The 27,200-nt window shown below is 44.5% G+C and overlaps 1 protein-coding gene across 2 annotated transcripts in view; it reads left to right on the top strand.

Annotated features, from left to right (window-relative positions):
- Positions 1–27,200, top strand: part of LOC138282505 (acyl-protein thioesterase 1) — a 558,768-nt gene that overhangs the window by 205,047 nt on the left and 326,521 nt on the right. For both annotated transcript variants that reach the window (XM_069220172.1, XM_069220173.1), the window contains exon 5: positions 1,755–1,825. In XM_069220172.1, coding sequence (XP_069076273.1) covers positions 1,755–1,825 — 71 coding nt within the window. The remainder of the gene's footprint in view (positions 1–1,754; positions 1,826–27,200) is intronic.

Here is a 27,200-nt window from a genome sequence, read left to right on the forward strand (position 1 = left end):
GCTGCCCTGTGGTGGAATGTGTATTTTCCAGACAGGGGACACAAGGACCCTGAGTTGTGAGTATGGTGTCCCTCGCCGGAACAGAATGGCCTTGGAAGAGCGGGTTGTACCTACCCCTCCCTGACCTTCAAATGGTATCTTGAGGGCTGTACTTAGTACCTTCCTGACTTCAGAAGACGTCTGCCCTGTCACTGGAAAATTGAGCTCATACTTGGATCTGCCTGCCCTTTGATTTTCTAGACAGACTAGAGCCAGACCCAGGAAAAAGGAAAGAACTGACCAGAACCAGTTTTAGGGTTAGATAAAGAAGAGCCCCCCCACACAGTCTGGCACAGGGCACAAAAGTGGTGACCCCAGAACCTCATAGCAGAACTCTCCTGGACCTGAGAAGATTCAGAAAAACTGTCTTGCTGTCTGAAGGACTACTGGACCTGCATGCCTTAAACCCAGGACCCCAATAATGACTCACAGGGTCAGTTTTGTTTGAGCTACAGGGGCACAGCAAGGTTCCCGAGGCTTCTCCTCTCCTGCTTTCCAGCTGACCAGACCCAACTCGGTGTTACCTGGTCCCCTCTGCTGGCCTCTGTTGGAATGAGCCCAGACCCCCACCCCTGACACACTCACTGCCCCACCTCTCCCCCCAATCACTGCAAGTGTTGTCTTCGCAGAGCAGGTCAGCTTGAACTTTTAACTTTGCCCGGTCCGGAGCACCAGATATATGCAGTTGGTGCTTTATGCCTTTCAGTGCTATTTTGTTACCTTAAACTTTCAAAAACCAATAGCTCAAGTTCTACTGACTGGATTTGTGTTGTTGTGGTGTTTTATTTATTAGAATATTCTCTGTTTTTCTAAATTGTTTTGGAGGTTTTCTTGTGTTTTCACTTTTTATTTTTTTATTTACTCACTTTATTCACGAGTAATACATAAATAATTTACACATTGCCTTTAAGTTATGCCTGACTGTGTTTGTGCCAGGCTACCAGAGGGTTAAGCACAGATTTATTTAGTGACTTTTGTGGTTCACACTGACAAGGATTTGTCACCCTTCTCAGTTTATATCCGATTTCCTACAGAAATCAACAGTAAAAACTGGCCCACCTGGCCATAAAACAGGCCTAGAAACTGCTTTAAAAAAGAATACACTTTAAAAAAAAAAGAAAATGTCCCACACTCTGATATGTCAGGCCCGCCCATCGGGGCTTGTCTGTTTGCTCTATAGTCCAGTCCGACCCTACATAAATAATTTCCTAGGAAAACCACTTTTCTACGTTTTATTGGTTGGCAAAAATAAAAAATTATTGTTTTCTGTGTAATAGCAGATCGTCATTTTTTTCTAAAACATATCCCTTGTTTCACTCGAGTGTTGTGCTTTTTGTTTATCCCTGTATTCAGTCAGCCGTTGCGCATATGCATGTAAATACATCTAGCTTTGTACTTGGTAAAAAAACGTGCCGAGTCTGTTGTTGAGCTGCAAAAGAACAATTACAATGCCCAAGAGGGCCAGTAGAGATGTTTTGCTGGCCTGTGTCTCCCATGACATAACTTTGTATCAGCGAAATCCTCTATTTCCTAGCGCAGGGCTCTGAAGGAACGACTGTATCTTGGAAACTGAAATGTTTAACCCTTGTGAATTTTAATTTAAATGTATTAGTGAACTATGCCTTGTGACTTTCGGTCCCCCATGTTGACATTACTTTCTGATAAATTCACTGAAGTGCGCCACTTATGTCGGTCTCCTGTTTTTTTACTTCAAGGTTTGATATTTACGGACTGTCACCAGATGCACAAGAAGATAGCAACGGAATCAAACAAGCAGCAGCAAACGGCAAGTTTTAGAAAGCGGCATCTTTGATATATGCTCAGTTAAATGTTGTTTTTCACATTGTAACAAAAACTAGGAAAACAATTGCACAACCTTACAGGGCCTCAGCTATTTGGCTAATGTAAGTTGTCGGCCGTGGTGAAAGTGAAAAACATTTCCTTCAATGGAAAAACATGCTGTTTTACAGAGAGTTGGACCAAAAATATTTCCATTAGCAAATTGATATTTACCAACAGGTATGGCTTCCCAGAATCATGAAGGCATCATCTTTCCAGTATCCTCGATTCCAGGTTCCACCTAAACAAGCAGTTAAATTAAAGCCTGAAACTCCAGATTCCCGTTAAGCCTGCTCACTAGCATCATCTGTATATCTATGTTTGACCTCTCACTTGAGTACAATCATATGATCTTCTCGAACACTGATTACTGAAAATCTCTAATAACACATCTTCCAAAGTCACGTCTGAAGCCTTCCACTTTGCAGCCCTCCTCGTTTCAGGTGGAAAGAAATTCTGTCATATCACCCCAATTCTTGCTTTCCTGGAAGTGGGTCCCATTAGAAACATGCAGTGTATATAGATGACAGCTTACATTACATAAACAATTCTTCACCTGTCCCCTCGCATTTATTTTGCAAGAAAACTAACTCCTGGGTGGAAATAGAGCTCTTAAAAGCAGTATGTCTCTGCGTCATAAAGTATGCAAATTTAATAATAAAACTACCCTGAAACAATCCTCAGACTCTCCTAATGTCTTGAGTGACCGTTCTAGACTAATTAAATGTGCTTCATCATTTCACATTTGCAAAAGGACCTCAAAGAAAACCAACTTCGTAGCAATTGAACCAATCCGTGTCTGTTTACCAAACCTGTTACAATTCTTACTTACTAGATATCTTGAAGCCAGACCAACCTTTTCTGATGTTATAGTCTTTCTGCATAGTTTCTGCTTTCTGGCATTTCCTACCTACTACCTTATCGTTTCGAGTTGGATTCTGGAGCTCAGTGACTTGATCTTGTGTTTCACAAAGGAGGAGTTCAAAATGATGACATTGGCTAAGGTGCTGTAGAACTTTGATCTGGAGAACTGAATAATGGAATTAGACCTACAGGGTGCGTACTTTCATGTGCCTATTGTGGAGGCCTACAGAATATATGTGTGTTTTGTAGTGGAGCCGGACCACTTCCAATTCATGACTTGCCTGTTGGGCTGACATTGGCGCTGTGGTGTTTACGAAGGACATGTCAGTATTGGCAGCCTGTATTTTGCAAGTCAGGGATACATATGTTCCCGTACCTTGATTTCTGCTGGATACTTATACCTGCTGATTATTTACCTGTAGAATTATCTTAGGTGTCAGACTGGATCCAGAAACTCCAAAGCTCTCACATCACCAATATGAAGTGCTGGCTTCATCTAGATGCTGAAAGTGGCATCATATGGCGTTGCTGAACCCATATAGGATCCATCCCAGAGCAGTGATGTCAAGTCAAATTTTTCCATGCCTTTTGACACGGATCCAGAGATCGCTTTCTTCTGAGATTCAAGAGTTTTTCCTATAAACCCACAAAGTGCAGTAAGAGGTCTGCCTTTAAGCCCTGTAGGGACTGTCCATCACTAGCCCATTTAACATCTGTCTATGGTATCTGAGCTCTGATCGTAATTCCCATTCATGTGACTCTGAAGGCCATTTAGGAGCACAAACCCAAGCTCTTCATGGGACTGGCCCGCAAATAATAAATATCTGTTATGAGAAAGTAATAGAACACCATACACACAGAACCTGGATGAATCAATTGGCAGGCTTCAGCAACAGGTATTAGAGTTTATATATAAAGAAGTAAAGTCTAGGGACTAAATTTAGAAAGGACAATAAACTATGAAGGATTGCATTATTATGAGTACACTTTACTTTTTTTTACTTTTTTTTCTCATGTCCTGGCAATAGCTGGAGCAAGGTTCGCTTTTACCTTGTTGGGTGCTAATGAAGGTGCTGACAGTGGAGGATTTTGACATTATTGCAAGATGGATTATATTGTCTGAATATGGCGAACTGAAATAGAATAGACTGAATAGCCCTGAAGAAGTCCTCTTCTAAAGGACGAAACCTGTTGGCTGTTTGCTATGCTATAAATATGTGCTGCTCTTAAGAATTTAAAAAAGAGAATAAAGAGAAGATTTTAATGGATTCAAACTAAAGAAGTGGACTTTCTAATACAGTTTATTGTGGTGCATCATCATAATTTATATTTCTTCAATTTGCTCAAAAGGAGGCATGAAAGAATTGAGGGAAGATAATCGGTAGACATGATTATTAAAATGAATATGGTGGCAACCTATGGCATCATAGGTAAAATGTATATAAGAAGACATTCAATAATGTAGTTTAGGCTTTTGCAGGCTTTCCAATCTGGTGCTTTGAGAGATTCACAATATGAGTAATCTGTGGGTACAGTATCCTTCAGAAAGAACGTTACAAAAGGTAATTTACTTATTGTTAATTGCAATACATCTCACCGCTCACCATTACTAAGCCACAACACTACTGCTACACTTCACTCACCCACAGCAGTTAAGTACATACAGAAACCTCTGCCTTAAGACTCTTTTTTTTCCCCTTGACAATCACTCTGGAAGTCCTCTGCATTATCTCCAGTTCCAGATGCCAAATAGGTGTCCTAATTGAAGCATAGTTTGGAAACATCTTTCACTTTTATTGATAACCCCGTGCCCATGGACTATAAACTTGAAGAATAGAATCCCTTACACAAGATGTGGGATCGCTACAGTATAGGTCACAGATCTACCCTATACAAACAACCCCAACCTAATGTATTCCTCTTTCAAGTGCATAGCTCCTCTCTGCTGCATAAATCAATTAGCCCCTTCACTGCAGCAGTGATTTATCACCATCTCTATTAATAGCACAACCTTTTTAGAGGCATTGTATGACTGACTGGTACTTCATATATAGTTACAAAACCAACCAAATCTGATAGTGAAACCAATTTGGGGGCTGATGGCCAGATTCAAATCACACAGCTGACCTACTAGAACCTGAAGACCCTGTGCTTCCAACATGTGGGGTGTGGCTCCTCCCATACTGCCATACCATGAATTTCATTCACCCACAATGTTGAAACTGCCAATCTTGTGGTAGCCTAATACACAAACCCACTATCTGAAACAACAACAACGCTGGCCCATCCCTTATATAGAAGTCAGTAGGTTAAACTCAGAGGTATTTAAGTCATTGTACAGCGCTGACAAAACTAATCTACCCTCTAGGCATACGTTGAAAACTTGCTCATCTACTTCAATTATAATAGATCATATATGTTTCCTTTCCAAGCAACAAACATATTTAGAAAACCTGAGCCTGGCATCAAGCTCAACCAGCTAGTGGTTATGGGGGAAATCAGCAGAGCTGAAACATCATCCGCAGCCTGTAACAGCAGTGTTACAGTACAAAAACTGTTTTCAAGCTACATCAGTGAAGATACATCAATGCTTTTGAAAGCGCGAAAAGGGCAAACTATTGCAAACTCATTCTCTGAGCACCCAATCAAGGAAATATTCAATGTATACTGTTTGATCCATGTGTTTTGAAAAAAACAGCTCCTCATTATGAAGCTCTCCACGCCACAATTTACAGTGCCATCCAGAAGTGACAAGATCACACCTCCCTACTAACCTATTTTGCCACCTCTGCTACTGTCTACTTTTTTCCTTCTTTCTGACTGCTGGATACATCTGAAACTAAGTAATCATATAAGTGTCTAAAACACTGACGGCCCTGTCTGGTTCCAGCATAAGCAGTCTTCCTTTTTCTTTTTCTTTTCAGACACAACAAATGTGACGAAGAACTCCTTCTGCTTTCATGCCTACTAAAACACTTTTAGGCCTCTTCGTTTAAAAAAATAAAAAATATTTGCACGAAGGTACGGGTGCGCTTTTGGCCTATTGTTAACCTCTACTTTCTCAACAATCTCATAGAAAGGAAGTTGCCAAGACCTAGGCACACATGAAGCTCAGCAAACAATAGGATGAACTTGAATTAATACTAACTCCTGGTCATGCCTTGGGGCTGCATTCCACCCCATAGTTTTTTGCCCACCATGTTATTCTAGATAAGGGCTCATTATCCTTCCTCTATTCCTGCATGGCCTTCATAATTCCTTTGATATAATTGTGTTTATTGCATGAAAACGAGACCGTGTGAAGTGCCAGTTTCCAGTCCCTGTGCATCTCTATATGTGTTTTCTCAAGATTTGCAATGTTGCTACCCATTTAGTCTAAAATATGTTTTGCAGAATGAAATCTTGATTAGATTCACATGCGATGCATATGTCGCAATCTAGTGGTTGGCGCTGGAAGGTCCTACATGTTTTAACCTTTTTAGGGCCCTGCATGCGTCGCATGCGATTGTGCATGCGTTTCGCTTGAGAGACGCTTTAGTGGTTAGAAAAGGGCTCGGGCCTCGTCCATGTCACGTCAGTGTCTTTCATTGGTTCGTGGTCTTGCCTGTTAAAATATGCTTGCTTTCATTAGTGGATGGCATGCATAAGTCACGCCTTTTCCGGTGGTTAGCCCTCCTCGAGTGCAGTGACCAAGTACTGAAAACATGCGAGGCTCGCTGTTTTCCATCCGTTTTGTGGTCTACTTTTTATTTCGCAGTGCAATCTCGCTTGTTTACATTTTCAAGGGCAAAGTGCTAGAAAGTAAATACCAATAGATTACCTACTGGGTGTTCCTAGACGTTGGCATGCATAATAAAACACTACCGAGCTACCTTTTGAGGACCTAGCCGATGACTAGCAGTTTGATTACATTTCTAGAGTCTGCAGCAGGCGCTTTTCTGATTCTAGTTAATACTATTATGATGAGTCACTTGCTCATTTGGACGGTGGCCTCTTCCTTGGTTGTGGCAAGCGAAAGACTGACTTTCAAAAACCATTACAAGGCATGTTTTCAGAATACCGTAGAGTGAGTTTTTAGGATCGAGCCTGCGTTGCATGTGCTTGCGAGACGCTTTAGTAGTTAGAAAAGGGCTTGGATCCCCGTCCATGTCACGTCAGTGTCTTTTATTGGTTCGTGGGCTTGCCTGTTAAAATATGCTTGCTTTCATTAGTGGAAGGCATGCATACGTCATTTACGGTGGTTAGCCCTCCTCAAGTGCAGCAACCAAGTACTAAAAACATGCGAGGTTCGCTGTTTTCCGTCCGGTTTGTGGACTACTTTTTATTTCGCAGCGTGATCTCGCTTGTTCACATTTGCAGTGTCGCTTTCAGAGGAAGCTGTTCTTCCGGGATCTGTAATTGCAAGGGATTATAATTACTGATTATAAGTGATTTGTTTTTTAAATAGTATCTTTCCTGGTTTTTAGACTTTGGCTTTTTCGTTGGTTTTTGAACGGTGCTGAAGTCAGCAGAGAGAGGTTTGTGCGCTCAGCTGCTGCTGACGAGCCTATCCTGTAGGCGGTGTCTGGCAGCTTTCCCTGCCTCCAGTTATGGGTGATGATGGGTACTCGGTGTTTATTTATTCACTTTTGGTAAAGTATTTTTTCCCTACCCAAAACTTATAACGTACAATAAACAAACCATCTTTTCCCTTTACCTTGCCCTCATCCCATACCCACCCTTCCTGGTCGCCTGCATCGGAATATTCATTTGTCGTACATCCATTCTTTCAAAACTCTTTCGAATTTCTTTGGGCAGTCTCTTCCTGCATATAGTGCTTTTTCTTGTAAACAACATGAGTCAGTTTCCTTCTCCCACTCTTTGTCTGGGGGGGCCCCAAAGACGCCACCCATAACCCCCCATCTGCGTGCTATTGCTCGTGTGGCTAGAAGGGACGCCAAATGAGTCAACCTCTGTGGGTATGAAATGGCATCTGAATCATTCCAGACCCCCAATAAGGCCAAGGGGGCATTCATTAATCTCTACCCCCAGTCCAGGTCCCCTGTGTTACCGCATGTTTTTATATCAGTGGCATGCGGATTTTCAACCATTGCTACCTAAGTTCTATACACCTCAAGCCGAACGTGTCAGTGGTCGTAAGCACTACGCCCTTAATCCACTGTAGTAATCTGTGCAGTATGACACTTATAATGCTCTGTACCAAGCAATGTAATATGGTTATTACATGACGTTGCGACCTTAAAAAAATGCTGCATTTACAACTGTAGAAGTGATGTTGAACGCATGATGATTATGTAAAGCGGGTGCCCTCTTTGCCTCTCAGCATATCTTGTGTTTTTGTTGGTGTTAGTAAACTTGATGTCAAAGCACTTGATGCATTGGCATCCACACTTGGAACCCCAGAAAAACCTGACATTTAATTGTTGTGTGCACAGCACTTCTCATGGGGTTACGTCGTCACACGTTTTCTAACACCTCTCGCACCAGATAACAGAGCCTACACCTCCCCATCCGCACTCAGTGCCAGCCTGTTTGTGCCCGGTTCAGTAGGCGATCACAAGGCTCCCTTGACCAGTGGATGCCCTATGTAGGCCATGTATCTGCAACAAAACCATTGACTGGCACACAGACCTGCTGTCAACCTGGCGACTGATGAGCTTGGGATCGTAACTGATGCTACTGACTGCAGAGGACACCCTCCATCAACTCAAGTGCTCTAAGGCACCACGTAGGCAGCCAGAAAATGTTTATTCACACATTTGTCCATAGCACAATAAACACAACATATACACTGTTTAAATCCAGAAAACCCCAACCTATACAAATCATTGTTTTAAAACTCCAGCCTTTATATACCACAGCTCAAAGAACACCAATAAGAAAGTGTGGGAACCATTCTTACCATGTATCTTCCAATCTAGGCTAAAAGGTCAGAAACCACTTCTAACATTGCACAAAAGAAGATACACTTCCAGCATGGAGGTTACTAGACCTAAACATTGTCACCAATACCATGAACCTTCCTATACCAAGACTGTTCTTAAAAAATATCGCTAAACACATCACGTCTAAGAACTCTGCTTAAAAGAAGGGAGAGTGCCTCATTACAATGGTAAATTTTGTTGTTGTTTTTTTTTTAAGTGGGTTAAAAATCTGTCATCTAATACTACGAAAATGCACACAGTCTCTAATATACGAACATTAAGATTGTTGGAGCATAAACCACAAGTACAGTTATTATCCACGTCTAAAAGGGTACAAAATTTCTCATACTTTAAAAACCAAAGGTTTGCGGTGAAACAAAATATCAGTAGCTGCAAGTTGGGATTAGGCAACGTAGATATATAGGAATACACCCAGTGATTATCCCAAGACTCCATCCTGCAACTAGCTGAAGGTTTCATAGAAAATAGCATCAGTAAACCTTGATTTCCTCCCACCCCCCCTTTGCAGGCTTCTGTCTGATCCCCTGTCGAAAGATGAGGCGGCCCGTATCTTTAAATTTCCCAATTTACAGTTTTACAGCTATTTCTAACCCTCGCTGGCCATCTTAACCCGCTAGATACTACTTCTCTGGCACAGAGGACTGAAACTTGTTGTTCTGCCGCAGCCCAAAGTTTATCCCAGAAGTGCAGAGCAGATTTGCTGGCTAGGAAATTCCAAGTCTGAAGATCCCCTTCAAGTCTTCTAGTCGGACACAAAGCATTTACCTTCACATTTGTCTTATTTTAAATCGGAGACGAGGCACAGAAATTCGGCCCCAGGTAAACATTGTGTGGGCACCATAGCTTTATAAGCAGTTAAGTATAGGGGTCATGGACTCCCATACAGGCTCCTTTTTTTTATTTTATTTTTATTTAGGTTGAGCATACCAGCACGCAAGCGCTGCTTTTCTGACGTGTTGTTATGTATCTAGGCTTTTAAGCTCGCCCACCGCATGCCCATCACTATCACTCGTTTATGAACTTGCCCTTCAAAAATCCTTTATTTTCATTGGTAAATGCTTTACGTTTGTCCCTCCTTGGGGTGGTTTAGTTACCGCCTTGGACATCACCCCTGTTACATGGCTAATTGCACTTTTGCAGATTTGTTTGACTGCAAGTGAACTTCTTTTTCCTTTTGTGTGCTGCTTCATAATGATGCTGTAGCGCTTTTAATCGGTTCGCTTATGTGAAACCGTATTACTTTTCATTTTCAATTTATGTGGCAGGAAAAGTCTGGTTAGGAGTATACAACGCTGCGTGACCCATTGCTTTGCAAATGCTTGTTTTTCTTTCCTGGAGATGGGTGTACCTGGTGAAACCAGATCCCCTGAGAGTAGACGTGGCCCCCTATGTGTGGCCACACCTTCAGATTGATTTTTCTTTATGGAGCTCAGAAGTGCCTGCTATGCTGCATAAGGAGAAAGAGGGAAGAAAACCCCAGTAACTGTTCTAACATTAACAGAGGTAGTAGGAATAATGTTGCTGGAGGGGACCATCATGATTTTGCATGCTTGAGATTTCGAGCCACTTTCAGCTAGCCATAAATATTTTTTTAATTGCGCTTAGACAATACTTTCTGCAACCCTCCAACAGCAATTAATGTCTGTTTCTGCCTTTTGCAAATGCATATTTTTGTAGAATGTTTACAGAGAAAAAAATCTGTGATAAAGCAGCAGGGCAGTTGCTTTACCACAGAATAAGGATAATCACAGCGAAGGTAGGCTTTATAACCTATTTGCAGTTGTACATATTTTGGTGTTTATTTGGCCAGTGATGCCTAGTGGCAGCTTCTGTAAAGCACTGTTTAATTGCATTTTAAAGCTAACTGATTTGGTCAGTGTAATGTTTTAAGTTAACGTTAAAGAATGTTTGATGTGTGTTGAATACGTTTGTTAACCTAGTAACTTTATTATGTTGGCTGGCATTGGTGTGCACTGCCATATTTCCTTCTTTCTGCACAAGACATTAAGAGGCTCCTTCACAAAGAGTTTGATAGCATCATAAATCAATTGGACTTGCAGGAGCCATTCTTATCGAAAAGGAATACAAACATTCTCCTGCTCTGTTCAAAGACAGAAGGCACAGAACAGTTTTATAAAGGGAAGCGAGTTCTAGCTAGGCCAGAACAGAAACTATGGAGCAGTTGAATGGCCCATTTGCTTTTAGATTTTACCTGCATGGCGCATGCTTGCACGATATGTTTGCGAATTCTCTTGGTAATTAAAAAAAAAAAAATCTTAAGAGGGGCTTTAAACATGCCCCTTACATACCTGAACTTACCATTGGTTTAGTCCAACATCACTCTGATTTACATACTTTTAATTGGCCTGCACATCGTCTGCTTTCACTTCCTGCTCTGCTTTTGCCATCCATACCTTTGCTGGAGCTTGGACCAAGTACTCTTTCCAGTCAGTGGCCACTGGATACTGTCCAGTGTCTTACTGGCGACTTCACTCAGCAGGTACTTTTTGTTTTAAATTTAATGAACAAGCATGGCACCTGCACTCCCGCCCTCCTCCCACTCTCTGCTGTGCTTTTACTTCGAAACGCTTTACAATGCTTTCGCTTTACAAGAGCACCAGTTACATTTGTCCTGTGCTTCTCCGAGTAGCTCTAGCTGCTAGTCTGTGTGCGGTTTGGCTCTTTGAAGTGTGATGTGCATTTTATGAAGCTTGTTTTAGCCCCTACCTATAACTGCTCACAGACAGCCATCTAAAATTATGAGAAATGCAGGGTAAGGAAGTGCACAAAGGGTGAGCCACATGGAAGCATATCGCATTCACCGTTTCTGAAAGCACCATTACTTTTACTATGATCCATGAACAGTACTATGCCATTGTGTTTCAACAGTCTGCCCGCATTGCAGCTTTGGCCCTTCCACTGTTAATCAGGACCATCTTTTTTGAGAAGCTGGGACTCCAGGCTCCACTGTGTTCTGCTAACATGGTGCCAATAAGTGCCTCCTAGGTGTCTAGTGTGCTGAACAGATGTGTGGTTTTGAATTCAAAGTAGCCCTATCCCAATACGTCCTTAATGGTAAACACTGTGTCAACCATTTAAACCCTGTGGAACTTCAAATATCTATTCAGAAACATTGGTAAATTTGTTTCCCTGCTTTGTAGTTATCAAAAATACATCACAGAACCCTCCCTTCCGACATAATTTCTGAAATAATTTTTGTGCAGTTACATTTTTCTTCATTATTATTTTTGCCTTATGTGTCATAACAGTATGATGGTCCCAGTTTCACTATGGTCTCAAGAGTAATCAGTTTGTTGCGTACAATCTTAACAATCACACATTGTTTTGCCTTAAAGATATAAGTTCAGTATACACATATTTAAAGCTGTGTTTTGAAACACTATGTGCTTGCAAAGTCTTTTTTTAATAAAGCAAGCATTGGCAAAGCCACCAGATTTCGCCTATGCAAATTCTATTAACTTTGTCAATCTGTTTACATATTGCAGAGCATTTAAGCTGCTGTGCAATATAACTTAAAGTAAAAAAAAAAAAAGCTCTATGACACGGACAATGACAAAGGCAATAGATTTTGCATAGGCGAAACCTATTGGCTTTGCTAATGCTTGTCTTCTAAGAGTCTTCTATGTTCTTCATTAACAATGTAGTTGCTGAATTTACAGATTACCAGCAAATACTGAAAAACAATGGAAGGGATAGGCTTGGTATATTTTTATATATGTTAAACAAAAAAGTGGGGAACTAGATTTCACCCGACATGCATGTGTATTTCTCAATGTGTAAATGTTTCTAGATATAGGCACGTGACAGTATACATAATTGTGCAAGCACATATTAATGTACATTTGGACCCATGCTTTTCAGTTTCCTTCTCTAACACAAGAGTACTCCATGTAAACATCAAAGTGAAACAAAGGCTTGTGTTTCTTTTGCATAGCACTTCAAGGCAAACTACATTTTAGTAAACTAATTTGTGCTTGTACTGGCATAAACACAGATTTAACTGGCAATTAAAAAAGCCACATGGTGCTGTTACACGTAGGCCCTCATTACGACCCTGGCGGTGGGTGATCAAGTGGTGCTAATACCGCCAACAGGCTGGTGCTAATTACCGCCAAATTATGACCATGCGGTGATATCTCCCATAGACATCTAATGTACTACACCATCCGCTAGGGTGGACACAACCGCCACCACAGCGGTAGCTGCCAATAGCCAGGCAGAAGACAAAGTACCGCCCACCATATTAAGACACAGGAAACCGCCACCTTTTCCAGGGCGGTACCAACGCCAGCAAAACCCTGGCGGAAACAGAGCTCTTAAGTGAAAGGACTCACCATTGGAGACACAGGGAACAACCACACCGTTATGGAACCCGAACTGCAAGTTCTCCTGATGATCTTCTACGTTATGCTCCACCTGCAACACCAACGTCGTCGAAGACGACGGTGAGTACGACTGCCTAGCACACAAGGGAGGGAGGGAGGAAAACAACAGTGACACACATGCACAACACACACACACACACACCATACACACAACCAGCTGCACAAGAAAAATAATTTGTGACCGAAAATAGGCAGAATAATGCAAGGACAACAGGAATTGACTAAAGTGATTGTAATCAGATCAACATCTAAATTAACGATTTGATTTGGCAATGAAACAGATATGTGCACATGTACAAAAAAAGGACACTGCCCATTCCAAAGTTCAAAGGGCCCACATGGCCACAGGGCACAGTCTAAGGCCCAACTCGGATCCTGAGCACATCCGGATAGAACACTGCAGGGGCATCAGTTTGCAAATAGGCAGGCCCCTCAGGGGGATGGGGGCACCTCAGCCGGATGCGGGAACAAGCCCACTGGTTCCGGTGGGGGCAATATGCCTATTGCTTTGTCCTGGGGAGTGCAAGGCCACAGTCTCTCGAGTGGGTGTCTTTCCCACTGGTTCTGGAGGGGGCAACATGCCCATTGCTTTTTCCTGGGAAGTGCAAGGCCACAGGTTCTGGAGTGGGTGACTTGCCCACTGGTTCTGGAGGGGGCATCTCGCACAGTAGCCCCTGGAGGGGGAACTACATGGCGTCCACCGGTGGTGATGGCTGCATGGTGGTGGTGATTGGGGGAGGCTCCTGTGCAGCCCCTGCACTCAGTGATGGCTGCATTGTGGTGGTGGTTGGAGGGGGCTCCTGGGCAGCCCCTGCACTCACTGATGGCTGTACATCCACAGCTGGCGGTGGGGGCCCTTTGACACCTGGTGGTGGTGGCGGTGTTAGCCTGACAGCTTCCACTGGCGTAGAGTGCCTCTTGTCCTCCAGTTCATGGGTTGGGGATCCCTTACCCTTCCTGGCAGGGGTGGATGAGCTCTTCCCCTCTCTGCCTGGTGGTGAAGGCTCCTTCCCGTTCCTCACAGCTGGTGTATGCTCCTTCCCCTTCTTCACAGCTGGTGCAGGTCCCTTCCCCTTCTTCACAGCTGGTGCAGGACTCTTCCCTTTAATCCCTGGTGGTGCTGGCTCCTTCCCCTTCAGTGTCGTAGTTCTTCTATCCTTACCACCACGAGTAGGTGGTGCTACCCCCTGTCCCTGTGGACTGTTTGGCTGAGGTGCTGGGCTGTGTCCTTGGTACCCTGCCCATATGTGCAGGACAGGGGAGAAGGGGTAGGGAAGAGGTCAAGTTGGGCAAGGAAAAGCCTTTTAGGGACATTGGGGCAGGAGGAGGGAAAAGTAATGAGAGTGGAGGATTAGGGAGTGGTTGTCGGAGGTATATGTCTGCTGGATTTGGGTGCAGGTGCATGGGCTGTATACTGATGTGAGATGGATGGCTGTTGGGTGTCTGAGTGCTTGCGTTTGTGTCCTTTGGGGGGGGGGGACAGACACGGTGGGAGAGGACACAGGGGATGTGTGCATGGATGTTGTGGAGGTGTCTGCCAGTGAGGTGTGTGTTGCCTAGTGTGGTGATGCTGATAGTGGATGTTGATGTAGTACATGCAGGTGTGAGTGTGGACGTAACTGGGAGGGAGCTGAGGTGGAGGTGGAGTTGGAGGAGGAGGAGGGGGAGACAGTGGAGGTTGTGGATAGTGTTGTGTCTGCAACGGTATGATGTTTGTGTGAGTGCCTGTGGGAAGAAGTGTGGTGCTTGTGTTTGCCTGTGATACTCTTGGGTGTTGCCTTGCGTGCATGCTCGTCTGTTTGTGTACTTGAGATGGGTTGGGGTTGAGGAGAATGGGCCTAGGAAATGGGAGTTGGTGGGGGGACGGTAGAAACAGGCACAATGGCTGCCATCATAGAGGAGGCCAGAGCCTGAATCGATCTCTGTTGGGCCCCCAAACCACCATGAATGCCCTTCAGGAATGCATTGCATTGCTGCATCTGGGATGCCAGACCCTGGATGCCATTCACAATGGTTGATTGCCCTACAGAGATGGCTCTCGGGAGGTCAATAGCCTCCTCACTCAGGGCAGCAGGGCTCACTGGGGCAGGGCCTGAGGTGCCTGGGGCAAAGGAGATGCCCACCCTCTTTGGTGAGCGGGCACGGACAACTTGCTGAGGGGCTACTGGGAGGGTGGTGCTAGTACGGGGTGGCAACTGTACCTGCAGCTAGGGTGGTCACAGAGGTGTCTGCCATCACCAGGGAACTTCCATCGAAGGAGGTATCTGAATCTGTGTTGTCTCCTCCAGTCTTTGCCATGGTGCTCCCCTTGCCCTCCATCCCACTGGTTCCCTTGGCGTCGGTGAGCTCTGCCTCCTGGGTCCTGTGGGATGCAGATCCCTCGGTCATTGATGACTCTGCTCCTCCGCCAGATGATGCTAATGCACATAAGGACAGGATGACAAAACAAGAAAGGAGGGAAGAGAGACAAAGGATACACTGGGTCAGTGACTGCACCAACACCACCATTGGCATACACAGCACCCTCACACACAGGGAACAGGCCTACGCACTATGCATTGCACTACCAGTAATATGGCTAGTCACCAAGGCATGAAGAGGAACACACACCGCCAACTGCAGCACACCTGGGAGCCATGCAGCCCTGCCTAGATGTGAATATTAACAAGCTAGGTTACCTGTATTTACCATGCAACCCCTACCCTTCAGAGGACCTACGCTGCTATGTCTGGCCTGGCCTTAGGGGCACCCACTAACACACAAACACCACCCCACCAGCCATAGGTTGTAACTATACCAACTGTACTCACCCCCTTTTGGCGGCTGTGATGCCCTCAAGCGCCCATCCAGTTCAGGTTAGGCCACCGCAAGTATGCGGGCCATAAGGGGGGGTCAGGGTTCAACGGGCACCCCTTCCTCGTTGAGAGGCCATCCCCAGCTGGGCCTCTGCAGTCTTCTGTGCCCAGCGTCTCTGGTCCTCTTTGCGACAGTGGGTGCTCCGCCTACCATAGACCCCCAGGGTCCGCACCTCCTTGGCGATGGCACGCTATAATCCCTTCTTTTGATGGGCGCTGACCTGCAGAGGTAATTCAGACAGGAGAACACCAATAAACAAACAGTCCAGCCTGTCACACACATGGCCCACCATACCCAATCCCATCAACATTGCGAAACACATAGGCCAGCTCACAACGTGTACACCGCCAAGAGAAAAAAAAAAACACCCATCCATACACAATGCCTTCACACACAACTCCATGCATTCATGCCACATGAACCGTGCCCACAGTCTACTCGCCTGTTGGTCTGGAGGCCCATACAGCAGTCCGTAATGGGGTAGGACCCCATCCCCCAGTCATCCCAACTCCTCAGAAGTGAAGGCTGGGTCCTTTTCCCCAATCACACGGGCCTGGGTAGGTTCCAGACACAGGTCACAGCAGCACATGCAGTGTAGGACTTCCCCTGTGGAAGTTGAGGAAACAAGTGATGACTGAGAAATAAAAAGGCTGTTACGTCCGTGGCGGTGTATACCGTCACCGCCGGCGTACATCTCCATTGGCCACTGTACCCAGTAGGGCCCAATATTATCCAGTAAAGAATTGCACAGCGTTTCACGACCGCCTGTCGCCACGGCGCACAACGTCAGCAGAATTACCTCACTTCCACCTGTCCCTCAGCACAGGGCAGGTGGTCGCCATTTTTGAGGGGGGTGGAGGAACAGGCCTATCGATAATTGCTGCATCACAGGGTATAAAGCACATACTTTTAAATTCCACTGTCCCAAAACATGATTGCACAATGTGGACTGCTGTTGTGGTATAGATGTTCAAATTGTGACAGCCTACTCACTCTTGTGTCCCTTAGATACCTACAGCCGCGGATGAGTAGGGGATAGAGACATAACCCCGTGTACAGAACCCTGGTGGACTTAGCTACACTGGAGGACAGGCACATAATACTCACCTATGGAGTGGACAGGGCCACAATCACAGAGCTGTGTGCCCAGTTGGAGCCTGACCTGATATCAGCTGTCTGACATCCCACTGGGATCCCCCCTCTTGTGCAAGTTCTATCAGTGCTCCATTTCCTGGTAGCTGGTTCTTTCCAAGTGACAGTGGGCTTGGCAGCAGGAATGTCACAGCCAATGTTCTCAATAGTGCTGCCATGAGTCTTGTCCGCCCTGATAAAACAGATGTGCAACTACATTGCTTTCCTCCAGGTGGAAGATTTGGCCACCTTGAAGGCCAGGTTTTATGCATTGGGACATATCCCCAATATAATTGGGGCGATTGATGGTACACATATTGCGTTTGTCCTTCCCCGGCAGAATGAACAGGTGTACAGGAATCGTAAGAGTTTCCACTCCATGAATGTGCAGATGATGTGCCTGGCAGACCAGTACATCTCCCTTGTCAATGCTAAGTATCCTGGGTCGGTGGATGATGCCTTTGTCCTGAGGAATAGCAGCATCCCAAATGTGATGGCCCAACTACAGAGGGACAGGGTGTGGCCTTGGTCCCTACCCAGTATATATATTGGTGTATGCCTATGCTGTTGGCCAAATAGGATAGTATGTGGTTAATTGTTGTCCCTCAATATTTGCAGGTGACTCTGGTTACCCAAACCTATTATGGCTGCTGGCCCCGGTGAGGAATGCCAGGACAAGGGCAGAAGAACGTTATAATGAAGCACATGGGTGAACCAGAAGGATAACTGAGAGAACCTTCGGCCTCCTGAAGGCCAGGTTCAGGTGCCTCCTTCTGACAGGTGGATCCCTGTGCTACTCACTCAAAGGTTTGCCCGATAGTAGTGGCATGCTGCATGTTCCACAACCTGGACATCAGACGCCAGGTACCTTTTCTGCATGAGGAGGAGACTGGAGATGCCCCTGTGGCAGCAGTGGACCCTGAGGACAGTGAGGATGAGGAGGCAGAGGATGAGGATGTGGACAACAGAACATTAGTGATCCATCAGTACTTCTAATGACACACAGGTGAGACAGTGAAACTTCACATTTATATTACTATTGTATTCTGTGTGGCATTGGCATGCTGGCATTACCCACTTGTTTCCTCTACTTACTGCTACCTATGGATTGTCATTTTACAGATGTTGGTGAGCTGACAACAATGTCCTGATGTGATCACAACAGCCAGCAACAGGTCATTCCTTCTGTGGTCTCACTATGTACAGTTAATTTGCAATGCATGTAGCTGTTTCAATGAATGCAAATTTGCAATACATGAAATACTAGTAGTCGAAGTTTGTCCAAGGGTGTTTATTGTAGAACTAAGATATTGGGGGACGGTGCAATTGAATGGGGTGATGATGGAGGAAAGTCCAGGGCATTGGTTGAGTCTGTAGCACAGGTGCAGTGCCCAAGGAGGACATAGGAAGGGGAGCAATGGCAGTTCAAGGTGGACAAGGTGACTGAGTGGGACACAAGGGGGACAATCAGGAGAGTCTCATTTCCTGGAGGTGGTCTTGGCAAGTGTCTCTGGCTTTTGTCTGGGTCGCTAGGAACATTTGCAGGGTGGTTCACCTTCTACCAGGGGAGGGATGCTGGTGGGCTGTGGGTCCTGTGGCGGGGCATCCTGCCCACTAGCGGAGGGCTGGTGGGAAGGGCCCGCTGGTGTGCCTACTTCATGATGTTGGCCATGTCTGCCAGCACCCCTGCTATGGAGATCAGGGTGTTGTTAATGGCCTGCAAGTCCTTCCTGAGCCACTGATACTGTCCCTCCTGCAGCCGCCTGTTCTGCAGGTTGTCAAGGATCTGGCCCATCGTGTCCTGGGAATGTTGGTAGGTTCCCAGGATCTTGGAGAGTGCCTCCTGGAGAGTCGGTCTCGTATTTTGGACTCTTGCTCTAGACAAGACTGCTGGTTAAAGGATGACAGTACTTTTGTTTGTAGGCGACTACGTCTTTCCTACAACAAGTCTCAACTGTTGTCCCAACCTTACCGGCTCACTAGCAGCACCTCACCAGAAACACAATAATAAATGATGATTTGTGGCAGCCTTTACGCATGGACTCGAGAGTAAGGCATCTTGGGGAGTATCCTGGTTAAACGGAGATTACCCCTTTCTCACAGATATATCATGTCTCATGCAAACACAGGCAATGACAAAGATGCAGTAAAGTTTCAATAGTTTTTATTCAACATAACTGCAATTTGCGATAAGTTGCATAGGCTGCAATGATTAGGATAATGAGTAATGCAAGAGTCAGAATTGTGAAGACGAGAGTCATTATTACAAAGACTCCCACCATCTTGCAATGCATGGAAAAGACATGTAATATGCCCTAATACCCTAATGCGAAAGGCCTAACCTCCTACCTAAAGGAGAGCTGGGTTTGTTAAACCTAATCTGCCAATGCCATGTCCATGAGAGGAGCCCCCAACTTTCGTTACCTTGGAATGAGGTCTCTATCTCAGACTCCGCAGGGACACGAAGACTGGGTCAGCGTCAAGACGACTGCAGCATCAATATCAGCGATGGTGGCGATGCCCTCTGGTCGGAATCCCTCTGATTATCTGTCTAAAGTGCGATATATTTATACAGATCTTAAAGGACCCCTGACGTAGGTGTGTTCCCAAACAATAGATAACAGACATGCTTGGGACGGCAATTAACATAAACAATCCCTTTAAAGTAGAGAGAGGGAAAATCCCTAAGTGTGAACACCTACTGTTTGTTTGTCTTTGGTGCTTGATCTTGACGCCTTAGCGTGGTGACACTGATAATGTAACTCATAACAAGTGGCCTAACTCTAAACAAGGCAGCCATCTTAGAAGAAATAAATAATTAAATGTACTAAGACAGAGCAAGCTAAGTAGGTTAAAAGTCACTAGGTGACGGGGGCATGAGTCTGCAAGCCAAAGGCTAAGCTAACTCCTGTTATCCCCTTAAAACGAAGTAGGATTCACTACATCGGTCCCCTGGTCCTGTCCTCCCCCTGGCGCACAGCAGTCCTCCCAGTGTCCCTGTTGGCCTGTGCATCTGTCCCCTGGACGGGGTGCCCACTACCACTGACCCCAGGTCCCTGATTGTCTTGTGGGCGAGGTGTGGCCTGGGGTCCCTGTACAGGTGGGCATACTGCTGATTGACATGTCCTGGGTACAGAGGTGTGGGTACGCTGGGTGGGTGCTGTGGTGTTGGATACTGATGGGGAGAGTCTGTGATTGGGCTTTGGTGACCGACTGTCCAGTGGTCCCTGATGGGCCAGGTAGTTCCTCCAGATCCTGAAGTCCAGAGTTATTGTCATCACTGGAGGCCTCTTCTGTTGGGAGGCTGGATAGTGGTGGCACCTCCTCTTCATTGACATTGGCTGGGGTACCTTTGGGGATGTAAATTATGTATTATGCTTCAAATGTATGACATTTGTACTTCCGTAGTTTCCCCTCTATGGTTGGTGTTACCCTGCCAGCTTTTGCTTTTGTATGGTGACGTATTGTGGAATGGTTAGTTTTCCTATGCTGTGCATGCTTTAATGGGTGTCCATGCAGGACTGGGAGGGGTGTCCATTCATTGGTATGGCATGCAGGTCTTGGCATTGGGATTAGTGAGATGTGTGGGTGGGATGGAGTGGAGTGGAGTGATGGGAGTGAGGCTGTGGGTGTGAGATGGCATGCAGGCATGGGGGGGTGATAGATAGTAAATATAGACTTAACAGTGTCCAGTCCTCTGGTAACTCTAGCAAGTCCCTCAGTATGCAGTATTGCCAGTACCTGCTCCTCCCATGCTGTGGGGGAGGAGGTGAGGGTCCACCGCCAGTCTGCTGTATGGCGAGCTGGTGTCTTGCTGCTATGGAACGTACCTTCCCCCATAGTTCATTCCACCTCTTTCTGATGTCATCCCTTGTTCTTGCATGCTGTCCCACGGCGTTGACCCTGGCCACGATTGTCTGCCATAGCTCCATCTTCCTTGCAATGAAAATCGGCTGTACCTGTGCTCCAAAGAGCTGTGGCTCTACCCTGACAATTTCCTCCACAATGACCCTTAGCTCCTCCTCAGTGAAACGGGGGTGCCTTTGTGGTGCCATGGGTGTTGTGTGATGTATGTTGGTGAGGGTGTGTTGGGTAATGTGGGGTGTGTGATGCGGAGTGCGTGAGGGGTGTATGGGTGTAAGTGGTGTGTGTGTGTCTAGTTGTCTCTGTGCTCCTCTTCTTAGTCTCCTGGCGGCAATTGTTGTTTGTAAGGGGTTGTGGGTAATGTGGGTGTGTGTTTTATAGTGGTGCGGGTGTGTGGGCGTGGTGTGTGTATGAGTGTCAGGTGTGTGTTTCTTGTATTGGCCAATATAGTGTTGTTTTGTATGTGGGTGTCCATTCTGAGCGCAGCGGTATGTACCGCCAATGGTTTACCGCCGTTGAATGTCCGCCGTGGTGATTTGTGGGTCATAATGTGGTGGGCGTTGTTTTGTTGGCGTAACAGTATGGGTTTTGGGACCGCCACTTTATCACTGTCTTTGGGCTGGCGGATTTGTGTATGTGGCTGTATTTTGTCGGATCGGTGTGTGTCTCATAATATCGTGAAGGGACATGCGCCACCGCAGCGGTAAGTTGGTGGCCGTCAGCGTGGCGGTAAGCTGGATTTACCACCAGTGTCATAATGAGGGCCATGGTGTCTTTACTAATACAGACAGTTCTCCTTGCTTTTTCAGAAGTATAACTCCATTGTGTGTCACTGCTGAAACTGACATTGACCATATACAGTTCTTAAATTTAAAACAGGGGGCAAGTTAATAGGGCTGGCACAACCTTAAATACGGCTAACAAATTGGGGATCAGAAGTCCTGCACTTTTACAGCCCTTTTGAGTTACAAAGGATAAAATAAAGAAAATCAATGGCTATATTAAATATAATACTAATAATAAGATAAAATAAAATGTATGCCATTATTTCAAAGGATGAGGATAGTATAGTTTCCATCAGGGGACACTGTTGAGGTCAAGCACTTCAGAAGATTTCCACAATTTAATTGCAGTAGGACAACGTTTATGGGGTATATCATATAAGCCATTTCTTGTGCACACCACAAGGCCTAAAACATAAAGGTATAGTATGTGCATGCCACACAAGACCTAATCAGTTACCTTGCACCATGATTTTCCTGTGTCACTTATCTTTATAAATTACATTTAAAGGTATAAATATGTAACGAAGGCTGAACACAGAGTAATATCTGATAGGAAGTGCTAAGGGTAAATTTACCCAAATATATAACATAAATAAATACAGGGATAACATGTTTATGAAATTAACTATTGGCTGCTTGCATGTACTATCCATGCAAGAACGATAACATGAGGATCTGCATACGATACATCTCTACAGTGTGATAAAGAAGGTCTGTTTTCCACACTGTGTGCAGCCATACCATGATGTGTTGAAACATGTAACAAGACATGATATGGGTCACTCTTGCTATCTACCCTTATCAGACAGGAAAACAAGATTTCTTATTGGCTTACTGCTAGCACGAACCCTTGACAATATCAACCTCCAACAGTGCAACTTTTTCAAGAGCAGTTTATGAGAAAGTCATACATCAACATCGTCACACGATTTTACGACTACTAATTACGGGTAAATATTCTCTTTTTTACAACACATTCTCAGAAAATTCCACTAGAGATTTGATTACCCAACAGAACCCTAAGAATCCCTGTACACGAAGCCTTTTTACATTGCTTTAATCTAAACAGTATGGAATGTGCAACTTTAGTTTCAAGGTTTTACACACAAATTCGCGGAAGGTGTTAACCTTGGGACACTTTGGGGGTTATTCTAACTTTGGAGGAGGTGTTAATCCGTCCCAAAAGTGACGGAAAAGTGACGGATTTACCACCAGCCGTATTACGAGTCCATTATATCCTATGGAACTCGTAATACGGCTGGTGGTATATCCGTCACTTTACCGTCACTTTTGGGACGGATTAACACTCCTCCAAAGTTAGAATAACCCCCTTTGTCTTGTGACAAGTGCCTAGGATTGGGACAAAACATCCAGGTATGAACGCACAGTACCAAAGTTAGGTTATTCTTTCTTCTGCTACTGTGCAGCTTTGATGAGTACCGACCAGACAGACAAAGCCCAAAAGGGTTTGGGGTTGCATTCCTACATGATGCAAATGCGAAAGCGGATGATATTCATAGCAGAGGCAATCGTAGGTTCAAATACACACCATAATGCCCGGTATTTCGCTTCATCACACCAAAGTTGTGGTAATGAATGGTTAATAATATTACCCATACTATTTAAAGACTAACTTTGCTATAGCACAAAAATATAACTAAAACTCTTAACAGCAAACAGTGTCTTGTGCTAAGGTGTGCTCCACAACGGTGTCATACACCAAGGTAACAGAATTATGGGCACTAAAGATACAAGAGAGACATTCGTTGGTGAAGTAAAAATGCAACGTCTCCCAGGTCACATTACAACAGAAAGAACACAAAAATGGGACATCACCCAACTTCAAAAGACAACTTTGTGTGTGTGTCTGTGTCTCCACGATTCAACTTCCATGGAGGAGCGACATGGTTAAAAGCGCCCATCAGGTCAGCGAAAGGTTTCCACAGCGAGACATCCAAGCATGATCAAGTCTGTGTAAAAGCAATCCTCGACTCTGCTTCATCTGACGATTGAGTACATGTTAAGGACCACATCACAACATCCAAACAAGGCTCAAATGTAGGGACACATCATACATAATGACTCTGAAAATCATTCACTGTCTAATTTGTCTTAGGGGCAAGATAAAACTTCAAGTCGAACTTTATAAAGACACCACCTTATGATTATTCAAGGAAGAGTGGCACAGAAGGCATATTGACCACCTCACCAACAGTTTAGGGGGGAAAACCATTTCAGCAGACACCCATCACTGGTGATCCACTGACTGCAATAAAGACCCAGCAAATGTATGGTTGTCCTGACACCCACACACAGGACAATAACCATGAAACTTTGAGTCATGTAGGTATACAATATCTTTTTTACTCTTACTTACAAAAACAGTCACACAACAGAGAATAAAACATACTGGTGGTTGGGAATAGTGAAATCTGCATACAACAATTGCAAATACAGTTAAAGGATATTGAGAGCACAGAAATGGAACTAAATATAAAAAGTTTTTTTCATGCTTATTAGGTACATAAACAGACATCCTCTTTAGGTCAGTGGCGCAGTGGTTATTAGTCATCGCTAATCATATTCCATAAACTGTGGTGTACTAACTACTAATCTTCAGTTCTGGAGTAGTGTGCTACTCGGCAATAAAACTATTTCAATGCCTCGTCCGGGGTTGTAAGCACCATATAGGTGCATTTACAGTTATAGTTGTATACACATACAAGCAAATGTCTAATATAGTAGATTTATTTGTCACTATTCAAACTTCACTCCCTCCTTCATGCATGTGACCCTAGAAGAGATTTCATGCTGCAAAAGAAACAAGTTACTTAGCTGTCCACAGTGAAGGAAGACACAGTAAATAAAAAAATCTCAAATAACTACAGTCAATGAATACATATATATTTTGGACTGCTTCAGTTCTTCAGAGAGGCCAAATATACCACACTCCACATAAAGGCGAGCATTTGCATGTTCTCATAGAATAATGTTTACAGACTAGTATCAAACAACAGAAAGATAAGGCCAAAAATAACTGGATTGCTCTTCTGTTGCAAACATACAAAGGAATGAGCAAAATAAAAACAAAATAGGGAATATATGTATGTGTATATAGGGGGGTGTATAATATATATACATTATAGCATTTTATAGTACTAAAGGTAAGGTGTACCGGTACAGATCAAATTTGATGTACTGTAACAAAGGGGAAACAGTCCATATACACTGACTCATACCACACTGCCAAACTAAAATACTCTACTCTTAGATCAGTAAGAGGATGTGGCAGGACACTTGCTGCGGAACAGGTCCAACAGCAGTAGGGGGTTTGTGAGCACATGATCACACATAAACTAAGGCAAAGATAATATTTTAAAAGGTTGCAAGATAAACATCTACATTCTAAAGCAACAATCACTCATGTTGGGAAACTGTTGGAAATAAAATATCAGGACTTCATGACAACATATTGCCATTAACTTCAATTATAATATGCCAAATCACCTCAGAGTCCAAGAACACTGCTTCAGCATTTTACACTCCCTCAGTTGGAAGACATTTAAATATAAAAAATGCCACCTTGCGGTACAGACATACGTAGAGGTAAAGAAAGTATACCATACAACTATACACAATCTCATGCAGTAAAAAATAATCCTAAGGCTTGAACACACAAAGAGGGTTTTAATAGCCTACTTTCGAGGGATCTGGTTTCACCAGACACACCCATCTCCAAGAGAGACCAAAAGGTTAAAACAAGTAGGACTTTTCGGCTCCAACCACTACATGGCAGAAATTGCACAGCACATGAATCTAGAAGAGCTTTAGACTGCAAACCACCATTACAGGTAAGTAACTTATTTATTTCTGACGGCCCGCCCTGCATCTCATAGAGGTTTGTATATCCTACGGTTAAATATTTACATTTGACATAGTTTGGAGAATCTTTTCTAATGGCATCAAGGGATTTGTTGCTGTTGCGTTTATATCTGGATTAAGTACCCAGTGATGATTTTATGTCAACAGCATTCCAACTCCTGCAATCCATACATCTCGTTCCTCAAATGATTTTATTACTCCTTTCTTAAACATGCCCCCCAATTTCGTACATTGTGCTTCCTGCCACCTGTTAAATATTTCCCTTTCCAATCCATCTTTCAGGTATGAAAGATGGGTTGCCCAATAGTGGGGTAAATCATGCAGGCTGTTGGGTAAGGCTTTTGACACCTACTTGGTCTTTAATCCTTTGGGTTACTTCCATAGTAGAGAAAAGTAGCAAATAGATTGGCTGATATTTTGATTGAAGCCAGGGGATCTCCCTGAGAGGCTTCCTTGCAAGTTTATGTCCCAGAAAACACAAATGTTTCTTCATCTCTGCTTTTACCCATACATAATTTAGCATCTACCTTAAGGAGCAAGCATCACATCAGATAGGTAAGTGTTTCAAGTTCTCCAAAATGGTTACCCCCCCATCCTCCCAACCTCTCCAAATATGCCTTCTACATTATAACTCTTTGAGGACCTTTCTGCAAGAGAAGGTTAACACTCTTTTGGACAAGGAAGCCATAGAGAGGGTGCCAGCATCAGAAGTCTGGCCTGGTTGTCACTCCTGTTAATTCCTGGTGGTGAAGAAGGACAAAGAACTTCTCCCTCATTTAGATCCCTGACCTCTGAACTTCTTCCTCAGGAAGGTCACATTCTGCATGCTCACCCTAGTCCAAGTTCTGTCAGCACTAGATCCAGAAAACTTGGTTGTGGCTTTGGATCAGCAGGATGCTTATTTCCACATTCCTGTTCTGCAGTCCCATAGGTGCTGCGTACAGTTTTAGGCAGGCGAAGGGCTCTTTCATTTCTCAGTGCACCCCTTTTGCCAGTGCGCCTCAGGTGTTTACAAAAGTGATGGTAATGGTTGCTGCCCATCGTTGGAGGATGAGAATACCAGTCTTCCTATGCCCCAAGATGACGACTAATATGTTGAGATGCCTGGGACTATCCAACAACATGCCAAAATCACACCGGAGTCCTTCATAGAGACTCCCTTTCATTGTAGCCATCTTGGATACGTAGTTCTTTTGAGCCTTGCCTCTGCCTCAATGAGTCCAGGACATTTAGATTTCAATCCTTGATCTTTATGGCCTCCTTCATCCTGCTTGTGGACTACACCAGGTTGCACATGTGGGCACTGTAGTGAGATCTGAAGTCCCAGGGGGCTCAGCATCTAGGGAATGTTTTGGATTACAGCCAGGCAAATGATCTGCAGTGGTGGCTGGTGGACTTTCAACTTGACTGGTGGCAGACCCCTCTCCCTATCCCACCTGCAGATAACAGTCCTGGCGGATAAATCATTGCTGGGTTGGGGAGGTCGTCTGGGAGAGGTGGAGATCAGAAGACTGGTCTCTGGTGTATACCTGCCTTAGGATCAGCATGGTTGAGTTGCAGGTAATTTGCTTGGCTCTAAAAGCCGTTCT

This window comes from Pleurodeles waltl, chromosome 2_2 (assembly GCF_031143425.1).
Source record: "Pleurodeles waltl isolate 20211129_DDA chromosome 2_2, aPleWal1.hap1.20221129, whole genome shotgun sequence".
Lineage (NCBI taxonomy): Eukaryota > Metazoa > Chordata > Amphibia > Caudata > Salamandridae > Pleurodeles > Pleurodeles waltl.